The sequence below is a fragment of the Hyla sarda genome, chromosome 2, assembly GCF_029499605.1.
Source record: "Hyla sarda isolate aHylSar1 chromosome 2, aHylSar1.hap1, whole genome shotgun sequence".
Taxonomy (NCBI): Eukaryota; Metazoa; Chordata; class Amphibia; order Anura; family Hylidae; genus Hyla; species Hyla sarda.
Genome location: NC_079190.1, coordinates 371,033,803 through 371,052,970, shown reverse-complemented (window position 1 = coordinate 371,052,970; position 19,168 = coordinate 371,033,803). Strand labels below are relative to the sequence as shown.

The 19,168-nt window shown below is 43.9% G+C and overlaps 2 protein-coding genes across 3 annotated transcripts in view; one reads left to right on the top strand and one right to left on the bottom strand.

Annotated features, from left to right (window-relative positions):
* The window catches only part of LOC130356634 (coiled-coil domain-containing protein 63-like), a 136,072-nt gene extending 124,145 nt beyond the window's left edge, over positions 1–11,927 (top strand). The window contains exon 11 of the mRNA XM_056558415.1: positions 11,757–11,927. Within this exon, the coding sequence (XP_056414390.1) occupies positions 11,757–11,800 (44 nt within the window). The 3' untranslated portion in view covers positions 11,801–11,927. The remainder of the gene's footprint in view (positions 1–11,756) is intronic.
* Positions 1–19,168, bottom strand: part of SLC13A5 (solute carrier family 13 member 5) — a 124,092-nt gene that overhangs the window by 25,419 nt on the left and 79,505 nt on the right. For both annotated transcript variants that reach the window (XM_056558409.1, XM_056558410.1), the window contains exons 3-5: positions 11,742–11,870; positions 9,449–9,585; positions 6,629–6,840 (exon numbers count right to left, since the gene is read on the bottom strand). In XM_056558409.1, coding sequence (XP_056414384.1) covers positions 6,629–6,840; positions 9,449–9,585; positions 11,742–11,870 — 478 coding nt within the window. The remainder of the gene's footprint in view (positions 1–6,628; positions 6,841–9,448; positions 9,586–11,741; positions 11,871–19,168) is intronic.

Sequence of the window (19,168 nt, the reverse complement as noted above, 5' to 3'; positions counted from 1 at the left end):
CTGGTCCAGGGTAATTCTTCCGTTGGCGAGTATGCCGTACAGTTCCGTACCCTTGCTTCAGAATTATCCTGGAATAATGAGGCACTCTGCGCGACCTTTAAAAAAGGCCTATCCAGCAACATTAAAGATGTTCTGGCCGCACGAGAAATCCCTGCTAACCTACATGAACTCATCCATCTTGCCACTCGCATTGACATGCGTTTTTCCGAACGGCGTCAGGAGCTCCGCCAGGATATGGACTCTGTTCGCACGAGGCGTTTCTTCTCCCCGGCTCCTCTCTCCTCTGGTCCCCTGCAATCTGTTCCTGTGCCTCCCGCCGTGGAGGCTATGCAGGTCGACCGGTCTCGCCTGACACCCCAAGAGAGGACACGACGCCGCATGGAGAATCTCTGCCTGTACTGTGCTAGTACCGAACACTTCCTGAAGGATTGTCCTATCCGTCCTCCCCGCCTGGAAAGACGTCCGCTGACTCCGCACAAAGGTGAGACAGTCCTTGATGTCTACTCTGCTTCTCCACGTCTTACTGTGCCTGTGCGGATGTCTGCCTCTGCCTTCTCCTTCTCTGCTGTGGCCTTCTTGGACTCTGGATCTGCAGGAAATTTCATCTTAGCCTCTCTCGTCAACAGGTTCAACATCCCGGTGACCAGTCTCGCCAGACCCCTCTACATCAATTGTGTAAACAATGAAAGATTGGACTGTACTATACGTTTCCGCACGGAGCCCCTTCTAATGTGCATCGGATCTCATCACGAGAGGATTGAACTGTTGGTCCTCCCCAATTGCACTTCTGAAATCCTTCTTGGACTTCCCTGGCTTCAACTCCATTCCCCAATCCTGGATTGGTCCACTGGGGAGATCAAGAGTTGGGGGCCCTCTTGTTCCAAGGACTGCTTAAAACCGGTTCCCAGTAAACCTTGCCGTGTCCCTGTGCTTCCTCATGTAACCGGTCTCCCTAAGGCCTATATGGACTTTGCGGACGTTTTTTGCAAAAAACAAGCTGAGACTCTACCTCCTCACAGGCCTTATGATTGTCCCATTGACCTCCTCCCGGGCACTACTCCACCCCGGGGCAGAATCTATCCTCTGTCCGTCCCAGAGACTCTTGCCATGTCTGAATACGTCCAAGAAAATTTAAAAAAGGGCTTTATCCGTAAATCCTCCTCTCCTGCCGGAGCCGGATTTTTCTTTGTGTCCAAAAAAGATGGCTCTCTACGTCCTTGCATTGACTACCGCGGTCTTAATAAAATCACGGTTAAGAACCGCTACCCCCTACCCCTCATCTCTGAACTCTTTGATCGTCTCCAAGGTGCCCATATTTTTACCAAACTGGACTTAAGAGGTGCTTATAATCTCATCCGCATCAGAGAGGGGGATGAATGGAAAACGGCATTTAACACCAGAGATGGACACTTTGAGTATCTGGTCATGCCCTTTGGTCTATGCAACGCCCCTGCCGTCTTCCAAGACTTTGTTAATGAAATTTTTCGTGATCTACTATACTCCTGTGTTGTTGTATATCTGGACGATATCCTGATTTTTTCTGCCAATCTTGAAGAACACCGCCAGCATGTCCGTATGGTTCTTCAGAGACTTCGTGATAATCAACTCTATGCCAAAATAGAGAAATGTCTGTTTGAATGCCAATCTCTTCCTTTTCTAGGATACTTGGTCTCTGGCCAGGGACTACAAATGGACCCAGATAAACTCTCTGCCGTCTTAGATTGGCCACGCCCCTCCGGACTCCGTGCCATCCAACGTTTTTTGGGGTTCGCCAATTATTACAGGCAATTTATTCCACATTTTTCTACCATTGTGGCTCCTATTGTGGCTTTAACAAAAAAAAATGCCGATCCCAAGTCTTGGCCTCCTCAAGCGGAAGACGCCTTTAAACGACTCAAGTCTGCCTTTTCTTCGGCTCCCGTGCTCTCCAGACCTGACCCATCTAAACCCTTCCTATTGGAGGTTGATGCCTCCTCAGTGGGAGCTGGAGCTGTCCTTCTACAAAAAAACTCTTCCGGGCATGCTGTTACTTGTGGTTTTTTTTCCAGGACCTTCTCTCCGGCGGAGAGGAACTACTCCATCGGGGATCGAGAGCTTCTAGCCATTAAATTAGCACTTGAGGAATGGAGGCATCTGCTGGAGGGATCAAGTTTTCCAGTTATTATTTACACCGATCACAAGAACCTCTCCTACCTCCAGTCTGCCCAACGGCTGAATCCTCGTCAGGCCAGGTGGTCTCTGTTCTTTGCCCGATTTAATTTTGAAATTCACTTTCGGCCTGCTGATAAAAACATTAGGGCCGATGCTCTCTCTCGTTCCTCAGATGCCTCTGAAATTGAACTCTCTCCTCAACACATCATTCCTCCTGACTGCCTGATTTCCACTTCTCCAGCCTCCATCAGGCAAACTCCTCCAGGAAAGACCTTTGTTTCTCCACGCCAACGCCTTGGGATCCTCAAATGGGGTCACTCCTCCCATCTCGCAGGTCATGCGGGCATCAAGAAATCTGTGCAACTCATCTCTCGCTTCTATTGGTGGCCGACTCTAGAGACTGATGTGGTGGACTTTGTGCGAGCCTGCACTATCTGTGCCCGGGATAAGACTCCTCGCCAGAAGCCCGCTGGTTTTCTTCATCCTCTACCTGTCCCCGAACAACCTTGGTCTCTGATTGGTATGGATTTTATTACTGACTTACCCCCATCCCATGGCAACACTGTTATTTGGGTGGTCGTTGATCGATTCTCCAAAATGGCACATTTCATCCCTCTTCCTGGTCTTCCTTCAGCGCCTCAGTTGGCTAAACAATTTTTTGTACACATTTTTCGTCTTCACGGGTTGCCTACACAGATCGTCTCGGATAGAGGCGTCCAATTTGTGTCTAAATTCTGGAGGGCTCTCTGTAAACAACTCAAGATTAAATTAAATTTTTCTTCTGCATACCATCCTCAATCCAATGGACAAGTAGAGAGAATTAACCAGATCTTGGGTGACTATTTACGACATTTTGTTTCCTCCCGCCAGGATGACTGGGCAGATCTTCTACCTTGGGCCGAATTCTCGTATAATTTCAGAATCTCTGAATCTTCCTCCAAATCTCCGTTTTTCGTGGTGTACGGCCGTCACCCTCTTCCCCCCCTCCCTACCCCCTTGCCCTCTGGTCTGCCCGCTGTGGATGAAATTTCTCGTGATCTTTCCACCATATGGAAAGAGACCCAAAATTCTCTCTTACAGGCTTCTTCTCGCATGAAGAGATTCGCAGATAAGAAAAGAAGAGCTCCTCCCATTTTTTCCCCTGGAGACAAGGTATGGCTCTCCGCTAAATATGTCCGTTTCCGTGTCCCGAGCTATAAGTTGGGCCCACGCTATCTTGGTCCTTTTAAAGTTTTGTGTCAAATTAATCCTGTCTCTTACAAACTTCTTCTTCCTCCTTCTCTTCGTATCCCTAATGCCTTTCACGTCTCTCTTCTTAAACCTCTCATCCTCAACCGTTTTTCTCCTAAATCTGTTCCTCCCACTCCTGTTTCCGGCTCCTCGGACATCTTCTCTGTCAAAGAGATTTTGGCCTCTAAAAAGGTCAGGGGAAGAACTTTTTTTTTAGTGGATTGGGAGGGTTGTGGTCCAGAAGAGAGGTCCTGGGAACCTGAGGACAATATCCTGGACAAAAGTCTGATCCTCAGGTTCTCAGGCCCCAAGAAGAGGGGGAGACCCAAGGGGGGGGGTACTGTTACGCCGAGCGCTCCGGGTCCCCGCTCCTCCCCGGAGCGCTCGCTACACTTCCCTCACTGCAGCGCCCCGGTCGGTTCCACGGACCCGGGGCGCTGCGTTACCACCTCCGGCCGGGATGCGATTCGCGATGCGGGTAGCGCCCGCTCGCGATGCGCACCCCGGCTCCCGTACCTTACTCGCTCCCCGTCAGTTCTGTCCCGGCGCGCGCGGCCCCGCTCCCTAGGGCGCGCGCGCGCCGGGTCTTTGCGATTTAAAGGGCCACTGCACCGCTGATTGGTGCAGTGGTTCCAATTAGTGTTTACACCTGTGCACTTCCCTATATCACCTCACTTCCCCTTCACTCCCTCGCCGGATCTTGTTGCCCTAGTGCCAGTGAAAGCGTTCCTTGTGTGTTCCTTGCCTGTGATTCCAGACCTTCTGCCGTTGCCCCTGACTACGATCCTTGCTGCCTGCCCCGACCTTCTGCTACGTCCGACCTTGCTTCTGTCTACTCCCTTGTACCGCGCCTATCTTCAGCAGCCAGAGAGGTTGAGCCGTTGCTAGGGGATACGACCTGGTCACTACCGCCGCAGCAAGACCATCCCGCTTTGCGGCGGGCTCTGGTGAAAACCAGTAGTGACTTAGAACCGATCCTCTAGCACGGTCCACGCCAATCCCTCTCTGGCACAGAGGATCCACTACCTGCCAGCCGGCATCGTGACATATATATTTTGTATTGGCTTGTAAAATACAGCCCATATATGTGAGTGCCCTTCATGTAAATCACCGTTCGGTACTGGTTCAAAGGTTCAAAAATCCAGAATAGACCAAGCCTCTCGGATTACCGTTTAGCTGAGTCTTAACGTAAATGTTTAATTGGGAAAGTTAAATAAGTAATTTCACACTAAGTATACCAGAAACAAGTGTAATGCAAATGTCTTATTTTTTGAGTCAATATTAACTCATTAAAACAACAGTTGATAACCAAAGAAAATATTTTCACGTTTTAAATCCTGAGAACATGTATTTTGTGTGTAAGGAAAATAGAATATAATATTTCTATGGTCAGCAGATGTTCTAGTTTTGGTTAATAGGTGACATTTTTCAGTTTGTGGGATGGATTCGCTCTCAGCACTTTGTCTCGCAGATATTTCTTGGAATAAAAATCAGTTTTATTTGGTTGTTTTGGTGTCAAGCACATGGACTTCTGTATGGTTCTTTAAGATGAATAGGACAGAAGCAAAGTCCTAAACCCTGACTAAAATACTATGTGTGAACCCAGCCTTAGGGTACGTTCACATCGGCGGATCTTTTGCAGGTTTAAGAGGCAAATTTTCCGTAGCTGAATTTACCCAACGGAAAATCTACAGCAGGTTACACTTACAGCATCCTTCTCAAGAGTCTGCAATCTGCTGTGGACTGTAAGGCCTCGTCCACACTACAGACATTGAGCCAGCAATGCAGTTCTTTGTGCGGACGCACTTTCCACCAACGGAATTGTGCTGTGGCGATTCCACAGGCTAAACAAAGCAGAAGAATCCTATTGAAAACAGAATTCTACTGGCAGAATGGCCACAGTTTAGATGAGGCCTAAGTTTTCTTCTCATTCACTACAGTGCAGGGAGGACTTCTCCAGTGGATCCCACCAGAATTTTAAACATTTCCAGTCTTCTGGCAGAATCCAATTCTGTAGTGTGAACTGAGTAGGCGAATCCCATTGAGATCCCATTGGAATCTACTGTAAGTGGAATCCATGCAGAAAATCCATAGTGTGAATGAGCCCTTAGAGGTATCTCCAGAGGCTACTTGAGTTTTTCGCTCATACGTTGCATATTCCATTTTTGCATTTTATTTGACGACATTTATGGCCATTTTGGACAACTTACTATATGGTTTTGTTATGTATTGAAGAGAAAAAAAAATCACAAACCAATTTTTGCATTTAGAAAAAACTTCCTTTAGTAGCAGCCTTCCGGCCAAAATTTCAAGAACTACAAACAATAGTCACCCCAAGTGCTCACTGATATCCGCGACAGTCCATAAGAGCTCCATTCAATCTTCACCCTTTCTCGGGCATGTGGAGTTCAGAGGACCTTCCTTCCTCTCACGAAGGAGAACCGCTGAATGAGCGCTGGACAATTCCTTTGGAGCTCTTATGGACTGTCGCGGATATCAATGAGCACTTGGGGTGACTATTGTTTGTAGTTCTTGAAATTTTGGCCGGAAGGCTGCTACTAAAGGAAGTTTTTTCTAAACGCAAAAATTGCTTTGTGATTTTTTTTTTCTCTTCAATACGTGTCTGAATATGGACTGAGCCTCCATTGTTTAAAATCATATTCACCCATGCGCATAATCAAGGTATTACCCTTTTGCTATATATGGTTTTGCTATCTTGGAAATGCACTATATTTTGGATAGGGAAGGGAATAGGTAAAAACAGATCACTGTCTTGTGTAGCACCTCTGTAAAGTTATCCAAAGTCGAATTGTTTTTGTTTTGTGAATTTGCCCATAAAGAAAAATTATCTAAAAAATATGAATCTCCTCATATATGTAGAATATTGATAACCTAATCAGTAGTGTCCTGCATGGGTGAATGTGTAAAAAGTGAAACTTTAAAATAGCCATCTTTCCACAAACCCCTGGGAAGACAAGAATGGATTCAGTAGAAAAAAGTATATAAAGGGGTTATATCAGGAGCTAAATCATTTTCTTTGTGTTGGCTTTTGCTAAAAAAAAATTTAATCCACAACTACTAGTGGGAGTGTTGATTTTTTTTAGTTAACTTAAAGGAACTCTACCAACAAAGTCGCTGTGTCAGGAATAGACTATTGTGTGACTATTGTCCCTGACGCTATTTGGTCTTTGGTGGAGGGTGGCAGTACTACTCATGTGCCAAACAGCCAAATAACTTCTGTTCTTACCCAACACATCAGTCATGGGAATGGCATTCTTTTCATCAAGTTGCATTCCAGGATTTGTCTGTCCTTCTGATTCCAAAATTGAAGGGTCCTGATTGGTATTACTGAGCTGACTTAAGACGGCTTGAACTATAGGGACCATCATGGCTGTGGTTGCTGTATTGCTAATCCACATAGACAGGAACGCGGTGACTCCCATGAACCCCAACATTAATCTAGGGATAATTCAGAGAAAATAATTTTTTAGTGATGAAAAAACTCCAGTGGCTGCCATACTCTACTTGAGTGAATCTATTAAAGAGTTAAAGGGGTATTCTTATTTTGAAATGTCCTCAGCCTGTTTGGGGTCCGTGTGTGTACTGCCTCCCCTGTCAAGCAGTGGCTGAAGCTGGATACCGTTGTGGCAATACACGTACCGACACCTCAACAGAAGAAGCACAATGCAATGAGACCCGTTTGGGAGAATGGTGGGAATAAGATAAGTATAGGGATTTTTTTTATGTTAGGCACCAGGCTGAGCACATTTTTAGAATAATGATACAACTCAGAATACCCCTTTAAGAGGCCTTTTAGACCAGCTGCTTATTAGCCAAATGAACGCTCCTAGGAACATTTGTTACCAATAATTGACCAGTAAAAAGGGCTATTGATCAGCTGACAAACAAGAAAACAATTATTCATTCATTGGCTGATTGTATTATTTATGTAGATCTTAAATTCACCACTATTATGGTGCATCAACCTCACATTTTCACTCTCCAGCAACCGGTTTCGATGGGAGAATTACAAAACTGCCTGCTGCGGTATCTCTGCTGGACCCGTTCCGCTCCCCATTTACCTCAATCCACTGGAGTTAGCTAGTGACCCTGGTTGAACTGGCCAGAAAAACGCAGCAAACCACAGTTAGCTGTCTGGTGCAAAAACTAGATATACGGTTGGAAAATGAGCCAACCAGAATCCCTAGCTGACTCTGGTCAGCTAAATGAAATTAATGGGGTACCATGTGGGTGGGTCCAGCAGGGATACGGCAGCACACAGTTATGAAATTCTCTTACTGGATCCGGCTGGGAGTAAAAACATGATGTGAATGCACCCTTACCTGAAAAACAAAAATAAAAGTAAAGGGCCCGGCCTACACATTGATTGAGCACAGTGCACGTCTTCCTGTCTTAAGGTGCGTTCACACGCGCTGATTTTTTTAGCGGGTTTTCCGCTGCGTATTTGAAAGTGGGCGGGCTCTTTTCGGCTGTCCGCAGCAGATTTTCCACGGCGGAATGTACACTGCGGAAAATCCGCCGTAAACCCCATTGAAGTCAGTAGGGACTGTGGCGGATTTTCCGCAGCATAAATTCCGCCACGGAAAATCTGCTGCGGACAGCCGAGAAGAGCCCGCCCACTTTCAAATACACAGTGGAAAACCCGCTAAAAAATCTGCGCGTGTGAACCTACCCTAAGGGTAGGTTCACACGTGCGGATTTACAGCGTATTTTACGCTGCAGATCCGCCATAGAAGGACCTCTGTATGGTGCCCTTAAATGTGCCTGCTCGTAGCGGCAATACGCCGCTCCGAGCAGACACACTGCGATGTGTATACTCGCACACATTGCGGCCGCTTCTCCTGCTCAATGAGCTAGGCCGAGAGCTGCTGCGATGTGCGAGTATACTGTGCATGCGCGCGGCGACTCGCACATCGCAGTGTGTCTGCTCGGAGCGGCGTATTGCCACTCCAAGCAGGCACATGTAAAGGCAGCATATAGGAGGTCCTTCAGCGGCGGATCCTCAGCGAAATGCGCTGCGAAAATCCGCACGTCTGAACGTACCCTTAGGGGCAGCAAAATCTGCAGAAGCAAATCTGCAGCAGAAAATACGCATGTGTAAACGTAACCTTAGGCTAGGTTTCCACACAGGTATTTACTGGCATTTTTTTGGGAAAACTGCTACTGCAGCTCTTGAGCCTAAGTCAGAAGTGGATCCAGTAGGAAGGAGAAGTATGGATCCTTCCTTTATATTTCCCATTCCTTTTGAATAGACTCCCAGCTTAGGCTCAGAAACTGCAGTGGCCGGTTTTCAAAAAATGCCAAAAAAAGCCAAAAAAAAAAACCTGTGTGGAAACCTGCTCTTTGTTCCCTATATTGTTTCCTAGATACATTTGGTAGAGTGTAAGGAGGAGATTTATCAAAACCTCTGTAGAGAGAGAGTGGTGCAGTTGTCCATGGCAACCAATCACATTGCTTCTTTCATTTTTCACAGGTCTTGCACCACTCTCACTCTACACAGGTTTTAACAAATCTCCCGCAATGTCTGGTTTTGCACCTCAGTTCCATTCTTTTGTATGGGACTAAACTGCAGTATTTGCCTCAGCCACTACCTGGCCTTGGCCTCTTTCTACTAGCTGGGGGCAGGCAGACTATTCAATTCTGTCTTAGGTTAAAAATGTCCTGACTGAAGTATTAGAAATGGATAAAAAGAATGTTCTTCTCCAATGATTCTCTTGTGTAGTAGTCTTCAGAGCAGATAATAGAAACATTAGAACAAGACAATGAAAACACAAACTTGTTTTAACCTGTATAAAAGATATAGGTGGAGATTTATCAAAACCTGTGCAAAGGAAAAGTTGCCATGTTGCCCATAGCAACCAATCAGCTTGCTTCTTTCATTTTGCATAAAAATGAAAGAGGCAATCTGATTGGTTGCTATGGGCAACTGGGCAACTTTTCCTCTTCACAGGTTTTGATAAATCTCCCCCATAATTTATATTTTACAGATATACAGTATAATGAATTAAACACATCCAAGAAGAAGAAGAAGAGTAAGGGGTCTTACAAGGGAGGTCTAACTCCAACAATGAGAAGAACCTTCAGTGCAATCCTCTTATGCAGGTTCCAGTGCTCCACAGCCACCGCTACTATTAATCCTCCAACAAACAACATGTTAGTGTCCTTCAGGTACTGCATACAAACCTAGGAAAATGACAGTGTTACTGACTTATCATATTATGGTCAAATAGTAACTAAGTATAGGACAAAAGGAATACTGACATATATTGGAATGACTACCTAAAACTTGCAGCTTAAATAAGACAATATCATAGCTGGCCACAGACAGCCACACTTTGGAAGGTAATACAACCTTTTTGGTGTCAGATCCTTCTCCTTCCCCTACATACAATAAACTATAAGCTTTCAGTCCCTTACCATTTTCAAGATCTCTGTTTGCTGTCAGTGATTAGGACCATCCTTGTTAGATGCAGAGGCTGAGGTCCGTACAGACCTACTCCTGCTGCCATATGTACTAAAATCTAAAAAAAACTAATTTGAGACATTACATTGTGTGAATGAAGATGCCCCCTGTGTCTGGATGCCGGACAAGAAGACAGTGGAAGCTGCTCGTGCTTGTTGGCGAATCAGCCGCCCCTCTCTACTGGTGTTCTGTCTGGACCATCCAGAGCCTGTATGCCGTGTGGGTGCCCTCTTGTAACCACTGCTCCCAACACCTCCTAACAGCTTGGTCAGAAAGGACCATCCTGCTTTTCTCAGTCCAAAGATGCACCCCCTCTCAAAGTCCTTCAACTGTGCAAAATGTCTTAAAGTGTGTCATAAAGGCGTGTCTAGCAGTAATCTTTTACCAAAAGGTATTCCCAGAAGTAGCCTATGAGAGCCTTTTTTATTGAGCTGCAGGGAAAACACTTTTAGGGTACGTTCACATGGGCAGATTACCTGCAGAATTTCCGCAGCATATTTGCTGCGGAAAATCCGTAGCAGATTTTGCTACCATTGACTTCAATGGGCCATCAGAAAACCCGCAATGGAGGCAGTTTTGCAGATTTTCCTTTGGACCCATTGAATTCAATGGTAGCAGATTATCTGCTGCAGATTTTCCGCCGCAAATACGCTGCAGAAATTCTGCAGGTAATCTGCCCATGTTAACCTACCCTTACACCCTCTTGTGGCAAGACCCAGGATCTAGTCAGACCAAAGCCTGTAATCATTTACTAATCTGAGACATAACTGCATGCCGCATTTTGCAGCAACCCAACATTTCTATCTGGGCACATTGGGGGAGATTTATTGTTGCCTTCCTGACATTTTATTGGCTGACATTTGGCACCAAATTTTTGCACAGTTAGTTTTTGCACAATAATTTTTCACATTTTCACAATAGACAACTTTGGCAAAAGTGACTGTGAGATGCAGTGCTTCATTCTTGACGATGCAGTCGATGGGATTTATAAACTGTGGGGGACATTTATCAATGTTTGCTTATGTATTCTTTCTTTTAGTTCTTTTTTTCTTACAATTTTTTTGCTTATGTGCGACTTATTTATCAGCTGCTTTCAGCCTGTTGATAAATTTCTTTCACGTAAGCAATTTTTCTTTTTTTGCTTTGGTAGCGGCTTTTTCTGCTCCATGTCTGAGCTGGAGTAAATTTAGTAGCTTTTTACATGCGATGCGACTTTTTTGCGACTTTTGCACTTGATAAATCTCTGACCACTGCAAGTCAAAAATCACTTTTTCCTTTGGTAAGCAAGATTTTTATTTTTTGCTTAGGACACTGCAGAATCAAAAAGTCGCAGAAAAAATTTTTTTGCGACAATTTTAAGCAAAAAAAAAATCAACTAAATGCTTTGATAAATGTCCCCCTGTGTCTTTTTTAAAAAGGCACAAAAATAATGGGCAACCTCTACCACCTCTGTCTTGTCTTAGAAAAATGACATACTACAGCAAGTTCTGAGGTGATTTTTAATTTGTACAAAATTTACCAAAGTTCGCTGTTTTGATAAATTTGGCGCACACAAGCTAAAAGTAAAGAAAGAAAAAAAAGACTATGAAGTGGCTGCATACTAACACATATTGATAAATCGCCCCCCATTAAGTTTTTTTTTTTTTTTTTTTTTTTTTTTAATAACTACCGGTATATTTGTGGCACAAAAAATGGCTGTCAACCATTCTGGGGTTGTGGCTACTAGATCAGTAAAGACAAAAGAGGACAATATTTATATATATATATATATATATATATATATATATATATATATATATATATATATATATAAAAAAAAAACTCCAGAACAAACAGGCTAATGTACCCTTTTTGGTTTGACACATAAACTGTTTACCTGTTTTGATTCCAGAATACCAAACATTGGGAACAACAAGACCGGCAGCAAAGCAGTGACTGCAAGGGGTATGACCTCGGTACACCAGAACACAGCCATGAGGATTATCGAGAAGGCACAACCTGCTTCCTGAAAGGGAACAAATATGTACTTTAAAAGATGTATCACAATAAGTCCTAAATGCCATCTTATAGTCATATGCCTGGTAACATTTCACAGGTTGGGCAAACACATGGATGATGAAGCAGTAATGTTCTTTTAGAAGCAGTGGGATTCAACAAGCATATACAGTGACCCCCCGACCAACGATGGCCCCGACATACGATCATTTCAACATACGATGGACTCTCAGAGGCCATCGCATGTTGAAAGCAGCATCAACATACGATGCTTTTGTATGTCGGGGCCATCGCATAAACGGCTATCCGGCAGTGCAGACTGCTTCAGCTGCCACCGGATAGCCGTTTACGGTGCCCCGTGTAGTCCGCTGACGATCACTTACCTGTCCTCGGGGCTCCGGCGCGTCCTTTTCGGAATCCCCTGCATCATCAGCGCTCTCCATCGTCGTCATCACGTCGCCGCGCATGCCGTACTATCATCCAATAGGAGCGGCGTGCATAACGACATGATGGCGGCGACGGAGAGCGAGGATGCCGGGGAAGCAGAGGCCTTGCCGGAGCGTCGGGGACACCACGGGGACGCGGCGACAGTGATGGAAGGCGACATCCAGGGCAGCGGTGACGAGTGGTGACGGTCCGGTGCGGCAGGGCCAGGTGAGTACAACTTCCTCTACCAGTGGTCTTCAACCTGCGGACCTCCAGATGTTGCAAAACTACAACTCCCAGCATGCCTGGAGAGCCGTTGGCTGTCCAGGCATGCTGGGTGTTGTAGTTTTGCAACATCTGGAGGTCCGCAGGTTGTAGACCACTGTCCCATACTTTACATTGCACGGATCCCTCAACATACGATGGTTTCAACAATCGATGGTCCGTTTGGAACGAATTACCATCCTATGTTGAGGGACCACTGTATACATAAAAAGATGATCCAACCATTGAAGGCATTGGACAGTGTATAAAAAAGTTTTAGATATTTAAAGCTTCTATAGTGATATTCAACAAATATAACCCATATTGAATATTGAAAATTGAGAATTTTTCCTTAATAATACCTGCATCTGGCAGATCTCATATATGAAGGGAGCCTAACCCACTGGAGTTGCAGTCAGCCAGTCAATTCCCCAGAGAAAATGTAGTATAAGGCTTGGTTCACATATGTCCGGCATCCGGCATTGGTGAACTCAGCCTAGATCTCGATGCAACTGATGCCATAACTGATGACAACCTGCATCAGTTGTGGCATCAGGCGTCCCTTGTTTCTGTACGCCGGACAGGGGAACAAGCTGGTGCCCTGTCTGGTGCCGTCATGTCAAAATGGAGACGCCAAAAGACTGTAAACTGACCCATTCAAATGAATGGGATCAGTTCTTGTATCAGTTTCCCTCCAATTCACGAGGGGAAGCTATGCCGGACGCCGCACATGTGTGATCCCAGCCTTACATAGATAGCTCAAGTCCATTAGATCGGATGCTTACAGAGCATCTATCTTTTCTGTCTCACTAAAGGGGTCCTAAGTGGGGGTCCTATCTATATAATTCATTTGCTTTAAAAGAGGACCAAAAATATGGGTCCTTTTCAAAAATATTTTGATAGCAGATTTTTTTTTTTTTTTAAACAGACTGAACCCTTTTATGATGACCCATAAACTCTGTACGATACTCATGCTTCATCTTTAGATCTAAAATGTAACATTACTTTACATTACAAAACTGAATATGCTTTTCACTCACAAAAAGATTACCGTATTTTTCGGCATATAAGACGCACCCAATTTTAGAGTATAAAAATCTAGAAAATAAAGATTCTGAACCAAATGCAATGTAAAGTATAGGACAGTGATCTTCAACCTGCGGACCTTCAGATGTTGCAAAACTACAACTCCTAGCATGCCCTGACAGCCGTTGGCTGTCCGGGCATGCTGGGAGTTGTGGTTTTGCAACATCTGGAGGTCCACAGGTTGAAGACCACTGGTATAGGAGGTTATACTCACGTGTCCCCGCCGCTCCAGACCCGTCACCGCTCGTCACCGCTGCCCTGGATGTCGCTCCATCGCTGTCGCTGCGTCCCCGGGGTGTCCATCTCTGCTGCCCAGTATCCTCGCTCTCCGTCGCCGTCATCACGTCGCTACGCACGCCGCTCCTATTGGATGACGGGACGGCGTGAGCGACGACGTGATAACGACGAAGGAGAACGCCGGCCATGCAGGGGATCCCGGCACAGAGCAGACACCGAGGAGGCAGGTAAGGTCCCTCCCGGTGTCCTGTAAGCTGTTCAGGAAGCCTCGATTTCACCGTGGCGGTCCCGAACAGCCCGACTAAGCAGCCGGGTTAGTGTCACTTTCGCTTCAGACGCAGCGGTCAGCTATGATCGCTGCTTCTGAAGGGTTAATACAGGGCATCACCGCGGTCGGTGATGTCCTGTATTAGCCGCGAGTCCCGGCTGTTGATGGCTGCCGGGACCGCCGGTTTTAATGTGTATTTGCCGTATAAGACGCACCAACTTTTCCCCCCCAGTTTTGGGGAAGAAAAAGTGCGTCTTATACGGCGAAAAATCCGGCAAATTGATAAACCCTCTTTCAGCCTTTCTACAGTATACGTCATGCTCACAAGAAGAACCTACTGAGATGGCATTGCATTACGTATCCTCAGTTATGGCGCTCTAATTATTCAAGACCTTCATAAAACAATTATTTACTATTTCAGTGTGACTATTTCAAACCTGCCTTCTCCATCTTATCCTAAACATTTCAGTAATGCCGAGGAGAAGAACTGGCCTCTTATTTTCTAGGGCCTTAAATGCCCCATATAGATGTTGTTGCTTTCTGGTCCCATACATTATCTGTGCTTCCTAGAACACACGAGAAATCACCAAAGCATCTTGTAAATTTCAGAAGCCAAATAAAGCCGGATGTTGTTCTGCATAATTTATGGCTAAAGTCAATGACTGTAAGATGTGAAGAATACAGGGCTGGCTTATTTCCATTCCTGTTTGTTCCTTCCTCTAGGACACTTCTTCCTGACCACCCATGGTGCCTATATTAGACTTGTTTATTAGCATATCATTGAATATAAAATACCGAATACGACAACTTAGTACAAGTAAATACAAGATTGTGTGCTCATAAATAGCTATTGTATACATAAGAGTAATATTTTTGTTGAAAACCCTTTTTCCACCCTCCTGATTTTTAGCTAAAAAATATATCAGGAAATAAGTGATTATAAAATTGCTACAATAAGCCAGGGTTCACAAGTAGCAGTTGCATTGCAGTTTCATTGCTGTACTGCGACAGTACTGCGACACTACTGCATTGAAATGGCAAATGCGAACACAGTCTGGCACCATTATACTCTGGATAATATATATATGTGAAAAATATACCTAAAGTATATCTAAAATCTTATTCTTATTCAGTTATTCTTATTATTATTTCGTTATTCTTACTGACTATAACAGAAAACTTATTGGGGGAGATTTATCAAAACCTGTCCAGAGGAAAAGTTGCCCAGTTGCCCATAACAACCAATCAGATTGCTTCTTTCATTTTTAACAAGGCTTCTGCAAAATGAAATAAACAATCTGATTGGTTGCTATGGGCAAATTTTCCTCTGCACAATGTATTTCTTCATGTATTTTCTGGTGGCTACACAGACCTCAACACCTAAGCTTTGTATTGTCTAACTATAGTTACACAACATTCAGTGAGACTCCTGGTTAATATTAGAGATGAGCGAACTTACAGTAAATTCGAATCGTCACGGACTTCTCAGCTCGGCAGTTGATGACTTATCCTGCGTAAATGTGTTCAGCCTTCAGGTGCTCCGGTGGGCTGGAAAAGGTGGATACATTCCTAGGAAAGAGTCTCCTAGGACTGTATCCACCTTTTTACAGCCCACGGGAGCACCTGAAAGCTGAACTAATTTATGCAGGAAAAGTCATCAATTGCCGAGCCGAGAAGTTTGTGACGAATCAAATTTACTGTAAGTTCGCTCATCTCTAGTTAATATGCCAAATGTAGTCACAGGCCCCCATTGAATTGTTTGAGGCCAAAAAAGTGTCTCGTTGACCTCAGTTGCACCACCACATGTGCCCAGCCAGTCAGGATGCCAGATAGTAATTTTATGTTTGACCTGATTGCTGAAACAGGTTGTGCATTATTTTTTTTTTTGCTTCAGAGGAAAAAAACATATTTCAAATCATCCGGTGCCAGAAAGTTATACAGATTTCTATATTATTTCTATTCAAAAATCTTAATCATTCCAGTATTTATCAGCTGCTGTATGTTCCACAGGAAGTTGTGTAGTTCTTCTTCAGTCTGACCGAAGTGCTTTCTGCTGCCACCTCTGTCCATGCCTGGAACTGTCCAGAGCAGGAGCAAATTCCCATAGCAAACCTCTCCTACTCTGGGCAGTTCCTGTCTTCTCCAGTCTGTGGTCAGACTGGAGAAGAACTACACAGGTTCTTCTGGGGCATACAGCAGATGATAAAGTACTGGAAGGATTAAGATTTTTAAATAGAAGTAATTTACAAATCTGTTTAACTTTCTGGCACCAATTGATTTAAAAACACTTTTCTTTTTCTGGAGTACCCCCTTAACCCCTTAAGGTCCAAGCACGTATGAGTACGTCCTTGGTCCCACTACAGTGATATAACGCGGGGTCCCACAGTGACTCAAAGCTGAGCCACGCGGCTAAAAGTGAAAGTAAAAAGTGCCCGGCTAGCTCAGGGAGCTGTTCAGGATCGCCGCGTTAAAATTGCGGCATCCCGAACAGCTGTACTACAGGAGGAAGGTCTCTTACCTTCCTTCCTGCAGTCCGATCGCCTATTGAATGCTTCAAGTCTGAGATCCAGGCTTGAGCAATCAATCGCCGAAAACCCTGATCAATGCATCCCTATGGAGATGCATTGAACACTGTTAAAGATCAGTAAATGCAATGTTATAGCCCCCTATGGGGGCTATAATATTGCAAAAGAAAAGTGTAAAAAAATCATTAAACCTTTGAATTATCCCTTCCCCTAATAAAAGTTTGAATCACCCGGCATTTCCAATAATAAAAAAAAGACAGTGTAAATAAAAACAAAAATAAACATATGTGGTATCGCCGCGTGCGGAAATGTCCGATTTAAAAAAATATATGCCGCTAATTAAACCGCACGGTCAATGGCGTACGCGCAAAAAAAATTCCAAAGTCCAAAATAGCGTATTTTTGGTCACTTTTTATATCATGAAAAGATGAATAAAAAGCAATCAAAAAGTCAGATCAATACAAAAATGGTACCGACAAAAACTTCAGATCACGGCGCAAAAAATGAACCCTCATAGCACCCTGAACACGGAAAAATAAAAAGGTTATAGGGGTCAGAAGATGACAATTTTAAACGTATACATTTTCCTGCATGTAGTTATGATTTTTTTCTGAAGTAATACAAAATGCTGGGCTGCTGATAAATTTGGCACACGTAAAAAAAAGAAATAAATGACTTCAGAACATTATTTTGTATGATTCCTCCTCTTCTCTATGACTTTTTAAAAGTAATCTCCGGTTTTGTAAGCTAGGTCTAGGCTGGTATAGATTTGTGGTGTTTTGGAGGGGTTTGCGACTTTATGGGCGACATTCGCACTTGATAGATCTGTTACCACTGCAAAGTGAAAGCTGAAATTGACTTTTGCAAGATGGTTTGCAACTTATTGTTTACAGCCAAAAGTCCCAAAAAAAGGTGCTTTGGAGCATGTGCAACATTTTATGTGAAATATAAGCCAAAAAAAAAAGGCTCTAAAGACAATGATAAATGTCCCCCTATGCCTTTTTATCTATATAACTGTACATTATTTACTTACACATCATTTTTAGGTCACAGGGGCTTCGATGGGGGCTAAATTTTCCCAGTCTTTAGCCAACATATACATGGCTTGGTGGGAGAGAGAGTCTTTGTTTTCCTGCAATAATCCATTTTCTTCCTGTTTTATCTGGTATGGCCACTACATCGACGACCTCCTGTTTATCTGGGGGTCCGATGTAATGGCCATACAAAGATTTTCAGGGTTTCTCAATTCCAATCACATGAATTCAAAATTTATAGTTTCACATCATCCATCCCAAATTGCTTTTTTGGATTTGAATTTGATGGGGAATTGTGAGGAAAAAAAGATCATGACCAGTACATATCGTAAGGAGCTGGTAGTGATTTCCATCTTATATGCCAGTTAATGCCATCCTCCCCATGTTACGAGGAATTTACCGACGGGGAAAATGATACGAGCTTGCCGGAACTGCTCTTCTCTCTCTGAATTTGATACATACAATCCAGTCTGATACACAGGGGCTATAGATTGAGGGACATAGAACGAGTATGTACCATAGCCACCCAAAAATCTAGAGAGGAGTTAATGGTTCCCCATAAATGTAACAATAAAAATAAGAAGGATAAGAAGCAACCACTTGTGTTTTCTACCCAATACAGTGAACATTATGGGTCTATTAAAAAGATCATTGGCAGGTATAGGATAATTTCTGACCTGGTATTTGCTACAGTTACCCAGAATGGTTATCGTTGTTTTGCTAGGCGCCAAAGATTTCCCCGAGTCTTTTTACTCAAAAAACAACTAGCAAACCCACGTGGCTAAGACTTGTGGGTCTTTTAAGTGTGGCCATTTGATCTGCACTTGCTGCAACATTCATCTGTTTTTCATTCATATGTTAACAATAAGGTCTATAGGGTACAACAGTACATCAACTGGAACACCAAATTTGTGGTATATCTGTTCCCTTGTAAAATTTGTTAGATCCAATATGTGTACCACGAATGCTTTAAAAGTCCGGGTTAGAAAGCATCTCTCGGACATACCCCATTTTACTTCCAGAAACCTGTCTATGGTCTCTAGGTATTGCGCGGACAAACATGGTGGGGACTTCTCTAGCATGATGGTCCAGGGAATAGAGAGAGTCACTGTTCCAGTGAGAGGTGTGGATCAAAAACTTCTAGATCATGAGGTTTACTGGATCATCATGCTGGGGACACGTTATCCCCATGGCCTTAATAAATGCCAACATGTATTATTACATTATTGAGGCAATATATGTTCCTATATTGTATAGAGGCTTTGGGCAGGTGATCAGGTAGTCTTTATCTCACTCTCACCATTGCATATTATTAAAAAGTTTCTTTTTCTCTACCTAATTTTCACTATCGCATATTAAGAACGTTTTTACTCTACATCAATCTTCAGCTTTGTTACATTGGTGAGGAGGAAGGATACCTGGGAAGTACAATATCATTTATACTGATACAAATTATTCATCTGTTATG